This window comes from Salvia miltiorrhiza, chromosome 5, assembly GCF_028751815.1.
Source record: "Salvia miltiorrhiza cultivar Shanhuang (shh) chromosome 5, IMPLAD_Smil_shh, whole genome shotgun sequence".
Lineage (NCBI taxonomy): Eukaryota > Viridiplantae > Streptophyta > Magnoliopsida > Lamiales > Lamiaceae > Salvia > Salvia miltiorrhiza.
This window is the reverse complement of record NC_080391.1, coordinates 18,623,169-18,646,133: the sequence shown is the minus strand read 5'-3', so window position 1 is coordinate 18,646,133 and position 22,965 is coordinate 18,623,169. Positions and strand designations below refer to the sequence as shown.

The 22,965-nt window shown below is 35.9% G+C and overlaps 1 protein-coding gene across 1 annotated transcript; it reads left to right on the top strand.

Moving 5' to 3' along the window:
• The first annotated feature begins 6,941 nt into the window (after positions 1-6,941).
• Positions 6,942-14,081, top strand: LOC130986528 (uncharacterized). The gene is made up of 10 exons (XM_057909960.1): positions 6,942-7,864; positions 8,396-9,550; positions 9,660-10,775; positions 10,936-10,977; positions 11,704-11,780; positions 12,491-12,575; positions 12,665-12,748; positions 12,870-12,971; positions 13,049-13,147; positions 13,475-14,081. The coding sequence occupies exons 1-10, from the start codon at positions 7,124-7,126 to the stop codon at positions 13,604-13,606; spliced, it is 3,633 nt and encodes a 1,210-aa protein (XP_057765943.1). The 5' UTR covers positions 6,942-7,123; the 3' UTR covers positions 13,607-14,081.
• The last annotated feature ends 8,884 nt before the right edge of the window (positions 14,082-22,965 follow it).

The window sequence follows — 22,965 nt, the reverse complement described above, 5'->3', positions numbered from 1 at the left end:
TTTATATAAATATAAAAATATATAAACGTTTTTCGAGCATTTGCATATGATGCAATTACTAGTAGAGCATTAAAAGCGAGGTCCTACAATTTGCACCATTTAGTTGTCATTTATAAATTAAAACTAGAAAATGAAATGTCACAACATGACATAATTACAGGGACATAACATACAAATCGATATTTTTATTTATTTATTAGACATTCAATTAAATGTGTAGCATTTTAACAGTCGGTTTCAATTCAAACCATAATCAAAACATAATTATAATATCTCAAACAACATTAATTTTTTTCAACAATGTTTTTTTTTAGGGAAACAGCAAAAACTTTCATTAAACAGAACCAAAAGAGTTAAAACCAAGCGGGAAAACATCAAAAGAAGAGGGCAAAGCTCGAACACAGAGAGCATGTTTTGCTAAACTCTCTGCAGTAGTATTATCAACTCTCGAGGCCCAACTAAACTCGATATGCAACAAAGAATCAGAGAGAGCCAGAATTTCCTTAAGAGTGTCGCCGATGAACGAAAGATCATTTTTCCGATTAAGAAGTCTCCAGTAAAGGTGTTGGCAGTTGGTCTCAAGAATAGCGTCATTGTATCCTGTAGCTTCGCAGAGGCGGAGGCCTTTAAGGATGGCAATCGCTTCTCCTTCTTCCGCCGTGAACACTCCTGGGAGAAATCCACAACTGCTCCCCAGTAAAATATTCTCAGTGTCAACCATCACTGCTCCAAAGCCAATTCCTGCTCCTTCACCAACAGCAGCATCACACTTAACCTTAACTTGAGAACTCCTGCTGCAAAACACCTGCGTTGGTTTGGAGCTGGGAGCATGGGAGGACAGAGGCTTATTCCAGACAACTCTTCGAAAAATAGAGCTACAATCATCGTGAGAAATCAATTTATTCTGGAATAGAAGTAGATTATGAGCATACCAAAGTGACCAAAAGTGTTGTGAACTTCTCTGGTAGGTACACTCTGAATACGATCAAACCACTCCTTGATGGAACAATACTAATTCTGATCAAGAGGGGGGAGTCGGATAGGCGATGTCTCCCAAAGAAAGAAACCCAGGGGCAATCACGCAAAGCGTGCTCGACAGTTTCCGGACCCTCTCCACACCGGCGGCAACACGGATCCACCATAATAGAACGGTCCAAGAGTGCACTAGCCGTAGGAAGAGCACCACTAAGACATTTCCAAAGAAAAAAATTTACCTTTGGAATCACCTCCAGCCCCCATATCCAATTCCATAAGCTAGAGTTTTCATTTGAAGATGAGGCCTCATTCCTGCTCCTAAGAGAGCAAGCCAAACGATAGCCCGACTTAACTGAGTATAAGTTACACCTCCCCATCGGCCACAAAGGTCTGTCCTGCATCGAAGGATTCACTGCCAAATGCGCCGAAAATTTCCATAAATCATCATTAGGCAGAATTTCAGCCAATCTAGTCGTATCCCACAAAGCTTAATTGTCTAATAGAAGATCCTCAGCCCGCAACTCAGCCCACTAATCTTGAACACACGCCACTTTAAAATGACCTTTACCATCTAGAATCTAAGCGTCCTTCCCTATACGAATCCGAGCTCCATTGCCCACTTGCCAAACAATCCCCTCCACCAAAAGATTACGTCCAACTAGTAAGCTTTTCCAAACAAATGATGGATTATGGGCTTTACTAGCTAGAAGGATATCCGACCGAGGAAAATATCTAGCTTTGAGAGAAAGAGCTAAGAAAGTAGTCCCGTTCTGGAGAATTCACCACGTTTGTTTAGCAAGCCTTGCTTGGTTAAACAAACTAATGTCACAAAAACCCAAACCACCCTCAGATTTAGGGACGCACAAATTCCTCAAACTTTTCCAATGAATCCGTCTCTCTTCATTCTTTTGACCCCAGAAGAAACTTGCAGCCACACTATTGAGACTCTGACAAATTTGCTCCGGAATTGCAAAGCAGCTCATAAGGTAAGTGGGGATGGATTGAAGCACCGACTTTGTAAGAACAATCTTTCCAGCCCCCGACAAAAACCGGCGTTTTCAATCCTTTGATTTTTTCCTTGTACGGTCCACTAACATCTGGAAAATCTCCACATTCGATCTGCCCACCGAACTAGAAATCCCCAAGTATTTTCCCTGATGAGACTCACGTCGCACACCAAGCAAGTCTGTAAGCTCTTACCTCAAAGACTCTAACACACCGCCACTAAAGGATATGGCAGACTATTCAAGGTTGACCTTTTGCCCCGAAGCCCGTTCATACCGATTCAGAATGGCGCTAACCCCAGCTATCTCTTCTCTGCAAGCTCTCCCAAAAATGATACGGTCATCAGCAAACAAAAGGTGGCTGACCCTAGGAGCTGTTTTACACAGCCTCACTCCATGGATGAGGTGCCTGGTCTCAGCTCGGCGAAGAAGCCCATACAAAGCTTCAGCACAGAAAAGAAAGAGAAATGGGGACAACAGATCACCCTGCCTGAGACCCCTGCTAGGCTCAAAGTAATCACCTGGAAAACATTGGCAAGCACAAGAAAAGAGACAGTAGAAACACAGCGCATAATTAAATCCACAACCGAAGGGTGAAAGCCAAGTTTCCTCGTCATAGCATCAAGAAAAACCCATTCCACACGATCATAAGTTTTGGCCATATCCAACTTAAAAGCAAAACAACCCTTAGACTTAGCTTTATTTAATTTCATCATATGAAATGTCTCTAAGGCAAGAAGGGCATCATCAGAAATTTGACGACCAGGAACAAAGGCTGACTGACTCTCATTAATGACGTCAGGAAGAATCAACTTAAGTCTATTAGTAATGACTTTAGAAATGAGTTTATAAATAACATTACAAAGACTAATGGGACGATAATCAACAGGGATTCAACATTTTTTCTTTTTGGGGATGAGGCAAATAAAAGTGGAATTAATCGGGCCACGGTCAGCACCATGATTAAGCACATTAAGAACCATATGGATAACATCTAATTTAGCATGAGACCAACAAGAAGAATAAAAAACAACAAGCATACCATCCGGCCCAGGGGCCTTAAGGGGGGGGGCATCTATTTCAGGGCTCTAATGATCTCCCCCGCCGTTAAGGAGCAGTGAGAGCGTTGTTCATACCCTCAGTTACTACAAGATCAATGGAACTAAGGATTTCCGCGGGATTCTGATAAGGGCTAGCCAAGAAGAGCTCCTGAAAGTGTTGCCGAAAAATGATATCCATATCTTCATGCTTTCTAGTAATCGACCCATCCAACTTCTGATTACGTTTCTTGCGACCTTCAGCCATTCTATGAAAAAACACCGTATTGTGGTCCCCCTCCGCGAGACAATCTGCTCGAGACCTTTGTTTCCACATAATTTCCTCTTTCTTGAGAAGTGCATCAAGTTCTTCCTCCACATTTCGCTGCCTATCTTTTGTAAAAGGATCCCTGTGAGGTTTCTGTAAGTCGGCTAGCTCCCCCCTAAGCTTCGCACACCTTTTCTTAACAAGACCAAATTCATTTTTTTCCCAGAGCTTAAGTTCAGCCCGCATGGCCGTGAGCTTCTGCTGCATATCTGAAACCGACACAGCCGGACCCCCGTTCTCCCATAATCTATTACACAGAGGCTTGCATCTCTCGTCTTTGAGCCACATGGCCTCAAAGTGTAAAGGTCGGGGCGAGGACGCGTATCATCTTCAGCCCGATTCAATTCCAAAAACAGAGGACAATGATCACTCGATTTTCTCACAAGATGGGAAATCTCATAACCTGGAAAAATTTCAACCCACGTCTCATTCACCACAAACGACCGCGGTCTCTTGATAAATCTGACATCCCACATCATTATCATGATCATCTCTGACTCATCACAAAATCCCTTATCCATTGTAAATCTAGAATCAAACACGTTGCAAAATTGGATAAAATTGAAAGTTTAGTACTCCCTCCGTCCGCCAAAATTATGTAAAATTGCTTGGGCACGAGATTTAATAAAATTGGTGATGATTTTGATGTAGTGGAGAAAGGGTCCCACCACTTTATGAGATGTGTGGTTGAGAATGAGTTTTGAGTGGGTTTTTTTGTAAATAAAGAGTGTTAGTAAGGATAAAATATTAAAGAAGATGGTGGGACCATTGCCATAAAAGGAAAGTGACATAATCTTGGCGGACGCCAAATATAGTAATTTTTACATAATCTTGGCGGACGGAGGGAGTATTTTTTTTTTGTCCCACCTATAATTGCATAATTTTTAAGAACATATAGATTAAAAAAATGTTAAAAGTATAAAGTGAATAGAGACTACTTATTTAATGAATGTAATATAAGTAGAGTTCACATTCTATTTTTAAAAAATATCATTATAAGTGGGACGAGGAGAATATTTATTAGACATATTATTAAAGTGGTGTACACAATCAAAATTGGTAAAAAATTATTTATAAATTTTGTCAAATTCAAGAATTTATAGGCCCTTAACTCTTAAAAATATTACTTCCTCAGTCCCACTAAACTTGACACAAAATTCATTTTGGATTGTCCCATTTATAATGATTCATTCCCAAAATGAAAATAAATTAGGGTCAAATCAAAGTGGGTTCGTCTACTTTAATCCTCTAATCAAGTGAATACATCTACTTTATCCTCTAACCAAGTTGGTTTATGCACTTATAAAGTGAATTTATCTACGTTAATCAAGTCTTTAATATGCATGCCCAAGAGTATCAAGTCAGGCTGAGTGAAACACGAGGAGAGGAGTATGTACACTACAACAAATCTGCCGATCACCGATGGAACTGTCCGTCGGTATTTCCAAGATTTTCGTTGCAAAGGTAAATGCTAGGTCTCTTCTTGAGGCTTACAAGGGGTATTTATAGGTCATAGTGTCAGATACTAAAGAAATCAAGTGAAAATCGATTTTTGGGTCAAAAATGATCAAAATATAGTCAAAATGAGCAAACACACGGCCCGAGGCGCGGGCTCGCGTCCCTATCACATAGTGTTTTCAGCTTTGCGCAGTGATTTTGTTTTGACCCGTTTTCTCTCGTTCGATGTCCGATTTTCGATCTGCTTGTGCTCACGAACTCGTATTGAAATGAACTTAAACTTTCATTTAGATCATTTTACCAAATTAAGATTTCATATTCCTGAAAATTCGCTCAAACAACAAGAAAATAGTCCATTATTTGAGGCATGAGACAATAAATGTGAAGTCATTAATTAGTACATATTATCGTTAGAGTTATGTATTCTGCAAAGCATGCTTTAGATGCTTGTCTACTAGTATTAACCTTATTTCCTATTTTATGAAAATAAATATTTTTGTCACATATTTTGTATTATATTTATTTGTTAATTGTACTGCAATATGTCCTGATTATATATAATGATCATGTGGTGATCGATGATCATAAAAGATCACATGGATAATCTGTTATAGAATAAACGAAGTTCACAGTCAGATAGATTTGGGCAATCTATTTGTAAAGACTAAAGTATCTAAGAATGAAATTAGTTTGTCTTGGCTAATCGTAGATACTTGTGTGATATAACACTAAAATTGGTTCACATTGAGATAATTTTAAATAACTAACATGAATTAGAACGAGATCTCGGTAAATTGTTATTTCTTAATTTATATCAATTACATTTGTGCATACAATATTTTATTATACATTGCTTTGACTTATCACGATGAGGATTATTGACAATCCAATATCAAGGTATAAATAATCGATATATTAAAATTGGTAAGTTTCAATATGGTATTACCGATAACTTATATTTTCAAACATGCTTACCTAATTAACAACATCTAACAAATATAATATTTACAATAAACTCAAACACAATAAAATAAACTACACAAAGTTTATTCATGCCTCAATAATTTCAAACTAGTACAAGCCTACAATATCATATTCACATATATGTATATTATAACTATATAACTCATATAAGGCTATTATTATATCATAACTATGTAATTCATATAAGGTAATTATATAATAACTATATTATAATATTAATATAAATAATGCTATAATTCAATTATATTAAATTATATATTAAATTTTGTTCATTATATATAGTTTGAATATATTTATATTCGCTCTCATACATGTATATTCATATATTATAGTATTATATTGTATAATAAACTACATAAATTATATACATCATTCTACAATGTCATTAATCAATACTTTTAAAAATGTATACATAAAAATATATATTATATATTTTTAAAATATAAATTTTGATACAGTATATATCGTAATTTTCGGTATATTGACAATTGCGGTATCATACTGGACAAGGTATGATACCGTATTACTGATATATACTGTAAATTACGGTATACTAGGCAAAGGTATCATATCGCATCAGCGATATATACCGTTAGACTGTATATACAGGTATACTAATAATATGATATCATACCTTATTCTGATATATACTTTTAATACGGTATTTATTGATTTTTTTGGTATATACTGCAGTATCGGTATACACCGGAATATCCCGATATCTGAAAAACTCATACCTTTATCTTATCAAAAATTTTCGGTACAATATCATACCTTACCGAAAAATTTGGTATACCTTAAGTTCGGTATTTTACGGTATTTTCTGATACGGTATGACCGATATACTGAATTTTCGGTATATTTTCCCAGCCCTAATCTGACTTGTTGTTTTTATACATATGATCTCACATGAGAATTTACCTATAGTTAAATAGACGTAAGGGGTTAATAACTAAGATCAAAAATTTTGGGTTTGAGTCTCCTTATGATGCAACCTTTTAATTTCTTTATTTAATTTAAAGTAGCAAAATGAAGTTCCTTTATCCAGCAGCACGCGCGGAAAATTGCGCTACAAACTTTTACCGAGTCCGGCAATACATAAACGTGGTGTTATATATTGAGAAATTATGATATTGAGAATAGAAGTAGAAAAATAGAAAATGAGATATCTATACATCTTTTGAGGCATATTCGAATTTTCTCAAAAACACGACTTCAAGATCGTGCGTATTTATGCAACCGTCTTCATCTCTCACGAACAAGATGGCCCCCTTTCGCCGCCGTAATAACTGAAAACAGAATCCCGCCGCCGCGAACACATTATCAATTACAAAAATATGCTTCGGCTTGACAAATTATCCCGCCGCCGTTTCCCCCTCCTCCTTCGCCGCCGCTTCTCCACCTCTTCCTCCTCTGGTGATCCCAATGTTCCCTCCGAGCCCCTCTCCAATCTCAAGAATTCCCAAAATGCCCCATCCCCGCCCGCCCTCCACCATGATTACCGCCCATCTCTCACCGCCCACCCCCCCTCCGCATTCCTCTCCAGGACCTCCTTAATCGCCGCCTTCTCTGCCGCAACCCTCCTCGCTGCCTACGCCGCCACGCCGTCGTCTAAGGACGGCCCTATTTCCGGTAGGTCGAAATCAATGTACGCAGACTTTGGGGCAGCAATCGAGAATTCAAGTGAATCGATGGACGGGATCGTGAATAGGATTAGGCAGACCGGCGTGGCCGCGTCCGTTTTGTGGCAGTCGTTGAGGTCCGTGATGTCGTCGGCCAACCACGAGGTTCGGTCAGGGTTCGAGCTCCGGGTGGCGGCGTTGCTAGCTGACATTGTGGCGGCCAGCGATAGCCGGAGGGTGGCGATTGTTGGTGCTGGCGGTGGCGCCGTAGTGGACTGGCTGCTGGAAACTGTTGCGGGGGCCAAGGATGGAAATGGAACTCAGGCCGAATCGGCGAGGGCGCTGGCCTACTTGATTGCTGATCCCAATGTGTGCGAGGCTGTTTTGGGGCGCCCCCAAGCAGTTCCGAATCTGTTGAGGTTCATTTTCTCTGCTCAACCTAAGCGATCAAAGAAAGTGAGCTGCTTTTATTTCCAATCGATGTTTATATCTTCGTTGTTGTTCTAATTGATCAGATAAATATTGATAATTCTAATGCTTGAAATGTGCAATTTGTAGATGGATATTGATGATACTAATGAATTTAATGTGTACAATTTTGCAATAAGCAGTTTTAGCATTGTTACATATTTTGACGTCTATCTCTACAAAAAATGAAGCTTGAAGGCCTCAAATTTATGATACTATTTTCAGAAGAACACTGCTCTCTCTCTCTCTCTAGAGTAATTGTTGTATCAGTTATTTGTTGGGTCACTAGATGCTTTTGTCAATATGAAAAAATATTCTTCGACTAATCCTGCAGTGTAGGATTGTTACTTGAGTAGAAGTCTTCAATCTAATAAGTATTTTTATTATTGGTTATGTTTATCTCGAAAATGTTGGAATACTGGAGTTTATGGGAGGATAAAATAGTATGTTTTGAGTAATTATTGTGATGGCATACTGGAGTATCTTTAGTATTTATACATTGTTCTTGTGTTGGAGCAGCGATCTGGGCGTAGTTCATTTGATGTATCTGATAAAGGCAAGAGTATGCTTGTAGCAGCAATCATGGATGTTGTCACATCCAACTGTGATAATGTAGAGAAATTATCACTCAAACCCTTGCTGCCAAAAAATGCTGAAATGAGAGATATCGCAGCAGCTATACAAGTGATTGAAGAGGGCAGCATGCATTGGGATGAACAGCATGCAGATGACGATGATGATGACAGTGGAACAGGTATGAAGGGTATTGGAATCAAGGTTCTTGGAGGTACTACAGTTTTGGGGATTTCTGGAAATGGTGGATATGCTGATGTGGATCATTCTGATTCCTACAACTCAAGGACGGCAAGAGCTGGGCCTACAAATCTTTCATTCAACAAAATGAATGAGAGCTCTTCTACTCGAGCAAAGTTGTCATCTGCTGTAGTTCCTGGTCTTTGGGATGATTTATATTCTGAACATGTGGCTGTTCCTTTTGCTGCATGGGCACTAGCAAACTGGGCAATGGCATCTGAAGTCAATCGCACTCACATTCAAGAACTGGATCGAGATGGGCATGCAGTTATGAGTGCATTGGTGGCGCCTGAGAGATCAGTAAAATGGCACGGGAGTTGGTTGGTGCTGTTGCTTTTAGAAGACCGAAACTTGCCTTTAAATAACTCTGTTTCAGATTGGAGTTCCAGTCTTCTTTCTACTATCTCTCAAGCTAGCCAAACTCAGGACTTGCCTCTGGCTCAAGTGGCTTTATCTGCTTTATTGGTTACTATTAAGAGAAGCTCTCAAGCTCAGGAAGTAGTGATGGAGAAAGGTCTTCATTCAATGAGAGAGGCAGCTAAGAAGACAGTTAAGCATAAATCTATCCAAGAATCATTGGCAAAAGCCCTCGAACTAATCTGTTCCAGGGAACTGCATATGTCTCTAGAAGAGACTCAAAAGTGGTCAGCCATTCTACTTTCTTGGATATCTGGGAAAGCCTCCTCTGACACACTTCGTTCATCAGCCATAAATATTCTTTCACACATTCTTGAAGACTACGGTCCATCCTCTGTTCCAATTTCTCAAGGATGGCTGACCATCTTACTAACAGATGCCCTCAGGCTTAGGAAGCACAATTTGGCAAACGGAAATGCTCAGTTTTCAAATGATAAAGTGAAGGTCAGTTTCTGACGTTCATGTTAAGAATTATAAATACTGCCTTTCTGATTGAATAACTTTTATAAGTCAATTCTCTTGGTAGTTCTCATGATTCTATTGGAATGTGCAGACACAAATTGATCAAGCAAATGTTGTTTCTGCAACCCAGATTGCAAGTCAGTTATCAAGTGCTGTTGTTAATTTAGCAGGAGCTCAACTGGGGACAGCCACTGAGAGTGCTGATACATTTCCACTTGCGGACCTTCTCTCCCTCGAACCCTTTATAGGATCATTTAAAAATCTTAAGAAAGATAAAGCACAAAAAATTACTGCTGCAGATTCTGCTCATGCTACTCTTAAAGGCATTAAAGCACTGACTGAAATCTGCGCTGATGATCCTTTGTGCCAGAATAAAATAGTTGACTTTGGTGTTTTATGCTTACTCCGGCGCTTTCTACTGGAAGATGATTATGAGCAACTGGCTGCACTTGAAGCATATGATGCATCACGAGCTCTCGAGGCGCAAGAGTGGTTGCCGTCTTCATCTGATGATTCTTCCGAGGTTGATGACCCTTCAAATTTACGAGTTCCAGCTACAGCTCACATTAGGAGGCACGCAGCACGTCTGCTTACCGTTCTGTCTGTTCTTCCAAAAGTGCAGAAAGCAATTGTAGACGATGAAACTTGGTGTAAATGGCTTGAAGAATGTGCTAGGGGACAACTTGCTGGTTGCAATGATCTTAAAATTCAGAGTTATGCTAGGGCAACCCTATTAAATGCATTTTGTAGTGATCCAGCTAGTTGGAAGTCTGAAAACGATGGTGTAACTGAAAGCAGTTCTCTGAACAAAAGACAGCAGTGCCCACAATATGCTGACATGATATTTTTAATCAGTCCTGAATTAACTCATTGGAAGTGTATTGACCAGAGATCATTGAATCCTGTTGATGGTTCAATGGTCGATGATCTGTCACAAAGAAGTTCAGAGGATGATAATCCTCCTGCTTCTACTTCTGGATCTCAAAGCTTCTCGAATAGGGATTTTCCTCCACTGGATATTGTCTTCGTCCATGGCCTCCGTGGCGGTCCCTTCAAAACTTGGCGGGTATCTGAAGACAAGTCGTCAACAAAGTCTGGCCTTGTTGAGAAGATTGATGAAGAAGCTGGAAAACAAGGAACTTTTTGGCCTGGAGAATGGCTTGCAGCTGACTTTCCTCATGCTCGATTATTTAGTCTTAAATACAAGGTTACTTTGATTGAAGACTTTTTGTCTATTAGTTATCTCACAATTTTCAGCACATTTCTAATTTAACTGCCAAAATTTTGGGCCTAGTTAACCTTCACATTAAGGGGCAGTGAGTTTCTATCTTTTTAGCATCTAATACTTCACATATTGTAAAATGCAGACAAATCTTACACAGTGGTCTGGAGCTAGTCTACCTCTGCAGGTTAGTGGTCAAGACATAATATGTCATATATATATCTTTGGCTGTTTGATCAATACGTGATATCCTATTGGGCCAACCATCGGCAGACCTTTACTTTGTAACAGTTGCATTTCTTACAGTGACAACTGACTGCTACAACACCAAATTTCCTCCTGCACAAGGACATTTATTTATAGAATTGTTGGATTATCACCCTGAGCATGAAATTCTGTTCGATTGAGTTTTTTTTTTTGATAAATTACATAAGTAAATAGAGAAATGTAAAGACCGTGCGACGGAGGACTCGAACCCAGGACCTCGGGTCTTGGGCATTAACCTCCTACCACTAGGTCAACACACGCACGCATAAATTTTAAATATCCTCTTTACTTGCCTCATGCAGTTGCAAATTTTTATTTTTGGCTTTATTCAAAATTTGAACTGGCAGAACTAAATTAAATCATCTAATGACCTTGAGTGTATAATATATAAACTGAAGGAGTAGTCATAGCATAAAACATCATGGGAGCTACTTTTAAAACAACATACACACGCCCCTAAAAAACAACTTTTTCAATTCTTGGAACGTCATGCACGAATTACAATCTGATTTCCACTGTCCATTTTGCAATTCATTAATTTGATTTCAGGAGGCATTGGTTTTGTAGTTGTTCTATTTAGCTTGTATACTTTTTGATGCATATATGAACATTAGGTAGTTTCTTTCTAAATTAATTGCTCTTGCAGGAAGTGAGCTCAATGCTTCTTGAGAAACTTGTCGCTGCAGGCATTGGTGATCGACCAGTCATATTTGTAACTCATAGGTGAGATTGCATTTTAACTCTTAACTGTGCTGATTGATTTGAAACTAATTACACTTGATTTGTTCCTTCAAAAAATATTGCTTGGTTTTTCTTCCATAAAATATAGAAAAAATAGTGAATTAATATTTTCAATTTAACTTCTAGCTTACATTTAGGATGTAGCTTTCAGATAATATTTAGCAATGTTATCTGCTATGTCCCTAATTTTTTTTTATGCTAAATATAGCATAAACATGTTGGCCTGGCACCAGTTAGAGTACGATAATAAACTCAATCTGCATTGTCTAGCTCCGCAGATTTTGGAGGTTGTCGATGAGACGAAAGAAACAATGGATAGCTAAAAGAATATGTGCTAATTCAAGAATTTAGATGTAGCATTTGGGCAGTACCTGGCATTCCACATATTAAGAGAAAAACAAAAGGAAAAAGGTGTTGGTCTTTTACTAGATGGACTTTGGGAGAATGCGCATCTTATCACAGTAAAATGCCTCTGGAAAAGATGTAAACTTCTAAGAGTTGGACCTCCTTAATAAAAGCTGTTTGATTACGATGATGAATGGGACCCTAATTTAACCCTGACATTACTATAAGAAGCTTTGTAAGTTGTACATATGTATATCCTATTACTCTGCATAAGTATCTATGATTCACAGGGCATCATCTTTTTTTTTTTTTTTTGGTAGTATGATATAATAGCATTTCTCCTGCAGCATGGGTGGCCTGGTTGTCAAGCAGATGTTACATCAAGCAAAGGCAGAAAACAATGATAATTTTGTAAACAATACTGTGGGAATTGTAAGTTTTTTTTGTATGTATGTATGTATGTATGTATAGTCATACCACCTTGAAAGAAATATTCATTACTGTATTTGTATGTTTCTCAGGTTTTCTATAGCTGCCCCCATTTTGGCAGCAAGCTAGCAGACATGCCTTGGCGCATGGGTCTTGTTTTACGTCCTGCACCGACTGTAAGTGTTTGACTGAAGATTTTTCTGGTCTTTCAGGCTTTTAGCTTAAATGTACTTCAGGCATCGTACAGCTCTAAAACAATGAGATCTCATAAATGTTAGTTTTATCTACTGTGGCCAGATTGGAGAGTTAAGAAGTGGATCACCTAGGTTAACAGAGCTCAATGATTTTGTCCGTCGACTTTACAAGAAAAAGTTAATTGATGTACTCAGTTTTTGTGAGGTGACCAGTGAACTTCGATTTCATTTTTCCTGAAAGTGTTTTTTGTTCACGTATCTGACATCTGTTGGCTTTGGCAGACAAAGGTAACCCCAATTGTTGAGGGTTATGGAGGCTGGGCTTTTCGTATGGAAATTGTACCGATGGAATCTGCATATCCTGGATTTGGTGAACTTGTAGTAAGTTTCCAGTATTTATTACTTTCATGATTGAAAGATAGGTGGAAGCAGGGTTGTCAGATAAATGTCACTATAGGCATTCAGTTCTTGTTGTCAGTTTTCTGTGTGATGTTACACACACTGTTTCTAGATATTATAAAATCGGAAGAAGGCAATGCATTTTAACTGTAATAGGTCTTGTTGCGCCTGGTTTTAATCTCCTTTATTAGGGGCATTTCAGATAAATCGATCACAAGAAGTAGTCATTCTCAGTAGCACTCGTGCAGATAGTGTTGCCTTATGTGCAAGATTTTTGAAACACTAATTCAATTTGTTGTTCTTGGACAGGTTTTGGATTCTACAGACCATGTAAATTCGTGTAAGCCATTAAGCAGGGCTGATCCATCCTATAAAGATACACTGGAGTTCATGAAAAAGCTGAAATCGCATTACACCCTCGAAGGTTCTGCTCGAAAGTAGATATACACTCACCTCAACTCCCAGTGCTATGCAATCGATGTTCTGAAGTGCAGTTGGAGCCTCGACGTCTCTGCGCGGGTACTGAGTTCTCATTCTTGATTATGTCTGTTCGTCAAGAGTGACTACGGTGTCTCTATGTTAGAAGTTCTATTCGATACTAAGCTTATGGTGTTGATGCGATTACGGTGATAACGGAGCAACACTTGCTGTTGGCCGTGGAGATGAAGAAACCTATGCCTGAGAATATTTTCTGGTGAGATTTTTCAGCTAGAGGTTCTTGATGATTCTTTCTGTAGATTGCAGAATTACGTTATTTGTTGTAGCACTGAAAATATTTAAGTTTTAGGATAGGAAACAAACTATTATAGGAATCATAGTTCATTACCTCTCAACGATAACATGTTATGTAGCTGATTAGACTGTTGTATGTATAATTTTTTTGAGGGAATAAATGAATGGAAAAGGTAAAGGATGATGTATCGTTTTATCTCCCATCCTTAATCTTCAATACCTCGCCTTTTCAAAAGTTAGAAATAAATGGTACACGTATCAAAAATATTTAAAAGTTTTAAATGGTAGAACACCTGATTCGTAGTGATTTTACCATGTCAAATAACTTTTTAAAATTATATCTTTTCAACTAAAAAAAGAAATAAATAAATAAAAGGAACATTAAAAAAATATATTATTATTATTATTATTATTATTATTATTATTATTATTATTATTATTATTATTATTATTATTATTATAACTGGATCGTGGATCCATTACTTTGCTTCTGAAAATCGGTATACTAAGATTTTTTTTTCAAGAAATTGTGAAATATATATTTTGATTCAATATAAAAAAGTTATACTCATCATTTTATTTATTTGTATTTTTAATTCAATAATTAACATAAAATATTTAGATATAAAATTAGAAAATGATAATCATTTAACAAAAATGTGTGCATCTTTATATTTTTAAGAGTTTCATATTAATTACTTATGTAAATCGATGTCACTAATTTATGCATGTATTTTGTTTGTTACAAATATAACATTGTCAAAAGAATATATATATTAATTTTTTAATAAATTTTCGAGCCTGACTAGACCATCGGGTTAGCTCGAAGCCAGAATGTTTAGGGTTATAATTAAAAATTTATAACCCCAAAATTTTTCAATCCGATTAACCCGCACCCTAATAATTCAACAATCTTATAGGATTGGCCCGAAACACAGTAGATTAACCCCGATTGACATCCCTACTTGGACAGAATGTACAAAGTAGATGAATTCAACATATAAAGTAATTCATATAACATTATATTTTAGTTTATAATCGTAGTGCATCTTCTCCGTGTAAGTACTTTATACTCCATCTGTCTACGAAAAAGAGTCTTACTTACCTTTTTTTTTGTCCACGAAAAAGAGTAAGATTTAACTTTTTGAACCATCACATCATACATTTTCTCCTATATTTTACCATAAATTGTGCTTGTATTCTATTTTTTAACTAATAATGTACTCTCTTTTTTTACTTTTTTGTACTAACACTACTCCCATAAATTGCACTTTTATTCTACTTACAACAACTTAAACAACTTTGTTAATTAAAGTCATTGTCCACCCTCAAACGAGACTTTATTTTGTGGATTGATGGAGTATATTTTAAGGTAAATATCACTTTATATCTCAACGCATTAGCGTTTTAAGGAATATGTCCTATCATTTCAATAAGTGCATAGAAATACTCAACGTATCAATTTTTTCTTATTTTTATCCCGAATTTTTTTTTTGACATCAAAACGTGACGTGGATCGACGAAAATCCTAATAGGAAAATTACACATCGTAACATTACGAATTACACATCATAAACATAAGGAAACTTACGGAAATCGAAGAATCCTAGAAATTTTCAACTCTCCCTTAGAACCCTTACTTTTCCCCAAATTTCTCCTAAAATTCGCATGCCCGATTCTGCCCTAAAGTGGTGTGCTCGATTCAGCCATCAAACTCATTTGTGACTATGGCAACGTGAAGAACGAAGGCTCCCACTGTGATTAGAGGTCCGCCTGCGATTCTGAAAGAAAGAAGGAAGAATACTTGAGATTCTAAAATAGGTGTTTGTGGAGTGTCGATTCTTGCTATTTTTCGATTTATGGTTGATTGCCATTTATCTAATTGTGGGTTTTTGCATTTTTTTTAGATTTAGGGTTGACTGCCATGTTGAAGCATGCTCATTTTGTATTTATTTTTGCCATGCTATCTTGATATTTTGCTCTTTTTCTTAGTAAAGATTGTATTTTTATCAATTTTATATTAGGATTTTAGCTAGGGCTCCCACTGTGTAAAGAAATGCTCTCGACAGAAATGCTTGCTTCTTACTTCATGTTGTCTCTAAATAAGTAGCGTAGTTTTGATTAAGAGCTGAATTTGTATTTATTTTGTTGTATTTTCATAATCTCGAATCGTGTGGTATTGCTTAGGATGTGGCATGGTGGGGTGTTTGAAAATGACAAAGTATATACATGGAAACACTTTTTCGAGCCGCCCGAGTATGATGTGATTGATTGTGAGGAGACATTCATCATTGAGTTGCTATTTGTTGCTGACTTTAGATACTCAAGCATGTCCAGATATGCGTTCAAAAATAAGGATACCTGGGAGTTTGAATTTGTGAACGTGGTAGCCAAGAAAAATGATGTTGATTTTGTTTCGTTGGCTATTAAGTATCTGGAAGAGAAGAAAATGTTTGAGATATTTTATGAATGTAAGGAACTTCAAGAAAACCGTAAGATGATATAGATAAGCAGACAAAGAAAGGGATGAAAAATCCACAGTCTGTTGTTGATGAAGATATTAGAGATGATGAAATAGTAAATGAGACAAATAAAGTGGCAGAGAATCCACAGCCTGTTGATGAAGAAGCAAATAAGGATGATGAAGATTATGACTGAGAATTTGATGACAAAGTTATTGAGGAGGATGAAAACACGGATGATGGGCTAGAAGATGAAGACTTTTCTGACGAAAAAGATGAATTTCTTGAGTACAGAAAGAAGGAGAAAAAGAGAAAACCCTAAAGAGGGTTTGTGAAGAGAAATGGAAGGGACTTATAAGTGCACAAACATTAGGAGATGAGGCTCGGGTAATTGATCTTGATGATGTGGATTCAGATGTGTATGATAGCTTGGATCACGATGGCAACAAAAAGGTGAAGTCTAAGGTGTGGTCGAACAACATTCTTTTCAAGGATTTAAAAATTGAGCTTGGAATGCGTTTCAAAGATACATAAGAATGCATGTCACGAAGTAGTGAGATAATGGGCAGTGGTAAATGGCTACAACATCAAGTGGACCAAGAGTTCACATGGCAAAGTACAAGCAATTTGTAGTGCGGGCTGCCAATGGAGGTTGTATGCGAGCAAAATACATGGAGAACCTACATGTATGATCAAGACTGAGTGGTATACATACATATGCATGTGTACAAGTGAACATACAACTTAATGCCAAGTTTGTGTGTGCTCATTTCATGCCGAAGATTAATGCCAACGCAAACATTACGGTGAAAGAGATGGTGAGGAAAATTCAACTGGAATATGGATGCAATGTTGGTGGCCGTAAATGTTATAGAGGAAAATAGATGGCATTAAAAGCTATAAAAGGTACATTTGATGGACACTATGCTAAGTTGATGAGCTATGTGTTAGAGTTAATGCGGACTGACAAAGAGGAAAGATTCGAGCTGAAGACATACTCGTATATACATTGGTTTTTCAGCCTTACGGAAGAGGTTCCTTGTTAAATATAGAAAATTTATTGGGTTTGACGCTTGCTTCTTGAAGACTGTGTTAGGAGATGGTTGCTTGCAGCCGTTTCTAAGGATTGCAACAATAAAATATACCTTATGGCATGGGCCGTGGTTGAGAAAGAAAATGAGGAGACATGGTTATGCTTTTATGGACGCCTATTTGAAGATCTGATGGCCTTATTTGGACATTCATAAGAGACAAACAAAAGATAATTCAATCTAAAATTCATCATTACTTTAGTAATAACTAACTAATACTTCACTGATAATCAATGAAATTCAAAAGCTTGCTCCTGATAGCGAGCATATGCATTGTGTTCGGCATATTTATGCCAATTGGAAGAAGAGATTTGCAGGCCCAAAGTACAAGATACTTTTCTGGAATATAGTGAAGGCGACTTGTAGAGTGGACTACGAATGACACTTAAATGAGTTGAGAAACGATAGTGCGGCAGCAACGGACATCTTTGAAAAAGGGGACCGAACCTCAATACACAAAATTTGATTGTGTTGATAATAATGTGTGTGGAATTTTTAATAGCTACATTTTGAAGTCTATGGGTAAGGCAATCATTGATATGTTAGAAGATATTAGAACAAGCATCATGACTAGATTATATGGACTAGGCAGTGACATAGAGAAAATAATTGATTCATCTGATTGTGTTTGCCTGTATATAAGGAGAAAATTGTGTGGGACAAAGATGCTTGTTTGATTATTGTGTGATGTAAGGTCGACTGTTGGGGGGAAATTGAAGTACATATTCACGATGACACCCATATTGCTGACTTTGGGGTTAAGGTTTACACTTGTAGGTTGTGGGAATTGACGGGTATTCCATGTTGCCGTGCATTGAGTTTCATTTTTCATAATAGCGAGAAACTTGTGGCATATGTTGAACCATTCTATTACAAGAGAAATGAAACTGAATGTTATAAATTTGGGTTAAGTCCATTGTGTGGGTAGAGGCCTTGGCCAAATGTTACCGAATCACCTATATTACCTCCAAAATACTCAAACCAGCGGGTAGGCCGAAAAACGTAGGATACGGGGGCAAGATGAACAACAACCAATTAAGAAAAAAAAATGCACAATGAAAGGGGCTCGGGATGTCATGCAAAAACTGTTGTGATTTTGACCTCAACAAGAGAACATGTAAGGACGCTGCTAGAGTAAACGAGGTACGTGATGTGCTATATTTCTAAGTTACATTTGTATATTAAGCTATGACTATGTGTCACTATCTTAAGTTATGTTTTTCTAGGAGGTGTCCAGTGCACAAGCTACTATCTATACATATATTAAAGCATAGAATCCTAGGCGAATGTGATTCCCGCCAAGAGCAACTTCCTTTGGCCCAAAAGTTATTGCCTAATTATCCACTGGGTTTAGAGAAAATCTGCAGCTTTTGTTTTTAATATTTTAATATTTCCCTTTTCTTTACACATAGCTGGTAGAATCCTTAAATTTTGGCTCCAGAAAAAAGCGCCCAAACTGAAATTTGAAATTTAAAAACCACCAATCTTGGAGCCAATTTGCATAACACTCCGCCTATAAATATCATTTCATTTCAGACCTTTTTATTCCGCGCCGAGGATTTGTGCGACCCCCCTTCTCCCGAAGTTACGGGGCTCTTTTGCCTCTTCCCGAAAGCTGGAACTGAAGATACAGAGGAGGGATGCAGACGAGTGAGAAGGGAAGATGCAGACGAGGGAAGGGGAAAAAAGGAGTAGGGGGAGAAGGCTAGAATTCAAGATGCAGACGAGGGAAGGGGAAAAAGGGAGCAGAGGAATTAAGTGTGATTTAAGATCATCTGCGTCTAGCGGCGCCGCTTCCCTTGTGAAGCCCTAAAATGTTAGATGAGTATTTATACTATTTTTAGTTTGTGTGTAATTAGTATTTTTAGTTTGTGTGTAATTAGTATTTGGGCTTTGTACATGGACTTTATCTTTTAATGGACTTCAGCCTACAACACATAAAAAGCTAAATAAAAATATTTCATTAGTTTTATGTTGTAATTATGAATTGTGAAATTACGGATAATATTTTATGTGGTAATTGGGCTCATTTGAATTAGTAAATTCGAATAAGGATAATATATTCTTAATAAGTTTTTTCCGCTCATTTTAGTTTTTATTTTAAAAATTAATATAATATTATATTTTATATTTTAATATAAAATTAGTACATTCAAAGTTTTAATGAAAATTAGAGTATATTTTAATTTTTTCTTTTATGATGAAAATATAACTTTCTTTAGTTTACATGGTGAGTTGGCAAGAGGAGTAGGTGAGAATATTTTTATTAGAATTTTGTTTAATTTATATGATTTGATTTTTTTAACATCAATCAACATATATATATATATATATATATATATATATATATATATATATATGTATGTATACACCACTTAATTGATTTCGAGTTGGATTGATGTCCATATTCACCATCCAAGTTAATTCTTTAATATATATACTATCCATTATACAATGTTTTTTTTACATATATATATATATAAAGAGAGAATAGCCAAAACTCCTAAAAACACGCTAAATCATATGCCTTATCACCAATTTTCTATCGGAAAGCTACCTCTTGCCAGCCGCATCGTCATTCACCGGCGACATTAGCAACACCACCACCGCTCTTTCTCTCCTCTCCTGCTTCATTTGACAATAGTAATTGCACCATCGTTCGCTGGTAACAACTGTAAAAATGAGGTTTTTTTGTCTTGCTCACGTGAACTATTTTAACAGTAAATAACTGTTGAGCTTATATTTGCATTTATGTACTTAAGAATACAATTTTTTTTAGGGCAAAGAGACTTTGTATACACAGACACACGCACATTATTGTTATTGTATCTGTAATGCGAAAAGGAAATTAGACGTTATTATAATGGGATGAAGGGAGTATAAAAGAATTAATTTAAATGATAATTTGTTAAAGGTGGATATCTTTTTTATTGAAATTATTTGAAACTTAATAAATTCAAGTTGTAATGAATTAAAACTTATTTAATGATTAATTATTTATTAATTAATATTTATTCGGTAGTTGATTTGTGATAGTATACTTTAATTAGTGTCTATAAATAATTTATAAAGAAAAAAATTATTTTAAAAATCACCAACATTGTACAAATAGTTTCAATAAAAAAAATATTTGCATTGGAAAAATTATCTTCAATTTTTTTTGTATTAGTTATTACTAATTAATTGTATCAGCTATTACTAATATATTAGCGTGTGTTAGTATATTAAGTATATTAGTTAGTTTTTTTCTAATTTAAAAGTTGTAATATTTTCTTTATGAGAATAATACTTATTATTGAAAAATGTTTAAATATTTATTTTTAAATAGATATCACTGTGTAACTCATCTGAGAAAGTAAGGTTCGTCAAGTGACCAACGACGAGAACCACTATATGGTATCACATAGTATCATGCATATAATTGAAAAAGAATATGCATAAAGATAAATATAAATATGGATATCAATCGGGCCAATCCACAAGGTTTCGAACTAGCCCTATCGAGGTACATGTCATTCGGGTGCGGGCTAATTGGGTTGAAGTGTTTTTTGGTTTAGAAATTTCTAACTTTAGCCCTAAATGTTCTGATTTCGGGTTAGCCCATCGAGCTAATCGGACTCAAAAATTTATTTTAAAAAATAATTAATAAATTTTCATTTGTGGTGTATTTTTTATCATACAACACTATATTTGTGTTCAGTGGTGGATCTACATGGGAGCAAGGGGGTACAAACCCAAATATTTAAAGAATAGAAAACAAGTGAAAAAATACGAAGAAAAAAAAAACGAACAAATCTATATAACTTTGATGAACAAATCAATGTAGCTCATGAACAACATTTTGGCCTGAGTTCGAACCCTGCTGGTGGCGAAATTTTTATTATTTTGACTAAATACGTCCATTCATTAGTTATGTTGATATGTTTGTAAAATGTATAGATTTGTTATTCTCTCGGTAAATACGCTCGCGTACAATATGTCTGTTCATTCTCTCTCTCTCTCTCTCTCTCTATATATATATATATATATATATATATATATATATATATATATATATCTATATGTATATGTATATATATGTCCGCATACAATACATACACGAAACTAAATATTTTCACTTAATATTTGTGTTTAATTTTTTGTCATAATATAATATATTAGATTTATTAATTATTATATTATCGATGTTCATTTATATTATATATTTCATTAAATTTTCAATTTGATTTGATTGTTATGTATTTTTTTTTGTATCACTTAAATACATTTATATATTTTTATAATACTCCTATTATGTATTACAAATACGTATGAATTATCGGACGTGCGGAGCACGGGTATAATACTAGTTTGAGGAGTGCCAAAAGGAATACAGTTGAGAGCTCCTACAAATTTACATGCACCAAAGGTTAGAGACGGATGCACGTATCCACTCTAGGGCACATGCCCCCCACATTTTTATTATCTATATATATTTATATATTTGTATATATATTTAATTAAAATATATTATAAATAAATAATTTTTAAACCCATAATTTTCAATAAACTTGAATTATTAAATAATATTTTTGAAGTAATAGACTTAAATTATCATGTAATAATTTTTAACATATTTTATATTTATAATTATTTTATACTCCCACAATTTAAAAATTTTGGATCCGTACATGCCAAGGCTATCAATCTATGCTCTCAACTCAAGCGGAGATAGATGCATGCAGTATGACTTATTATTTTTGGAGCAGATAAGAAAAGAGTTTGGTGTACTAGTTTATGAAGAAACGAGCAGCGTTTACGTTCAGAAGCCTGGTACACGTCGTGTGCATTTTGTTATGTATACAGTGCAACCGTTGCATCTGTCAAGGACGGAGCAAGAAGCACCCATGGAACGCAAGAAAGTCAAATTGAAAACCCCACATCACCTTAGTTTGTTGGACTTTTCTTTTGTATTGGACATAGGTTGTCTTTTTATGCATTGTGTATTGTGAATCTTATAGTGTCATTTTGTGGTAGACACGGTGTCATTTTGTTATTTTGAATCTTTTGGTGTATTAGACACGAGTTATACTAAATTTATGCATAATTTTGTGCATTGTGTATTGTGAATCTTGTGGTGTTTCAAAATTGAATATGGTGTAATTGGATTTGAATTATTTTTTACTTATAGCAAAATCCATACAATCTTATGGTATTGTTTCTTGACTTATAGTAAAATTTATACAATCATTCACATCAGTCCATACAACTTAGAACAAAAATTCATTGAACAGAATTGACATCAACATTCCATTCGCAACAACATTCCTACAACATTAAATCCAAATACATAATTACCAACATCAACATTCCTATAACATCAAATTCAAATCCATAATTAACAACATAAACATCTAGCAATTTAAACATTCCTACAACGTTCCAGCAATCTAAACATTAATAGGAAATAGAACATCTAAAACACGACATCGCCAACGTAAATTCAAACAAAAAACATGGTGTAGGTAAGAATCAG

Bases quoted from the DNA above. Each gene is read 5' to 3' on its own strand.
- LOC130986528 (XM_057909960.1), top strand. From the start codon at position 7,124: ATGCTTCGGCTTGACAAATTATCCCGCCGCCGTTTCCCCCTCCTCCTT. The intron at 11,781-12,490 runs GTGAGATTGCAT...TTTCTCCTGCAG, and splicing joins GTCATATTTGTAACTCATAG to CATGGGTGGCCTGGTTGTCA. The intron at 12,972-13,048 runs GTGACCAGTGAA...TGGCTTTGGCAG, and splicing joins ATGTACTCAGTTTTTGTGAG to ACAAAGGTAACCCCAATTGT.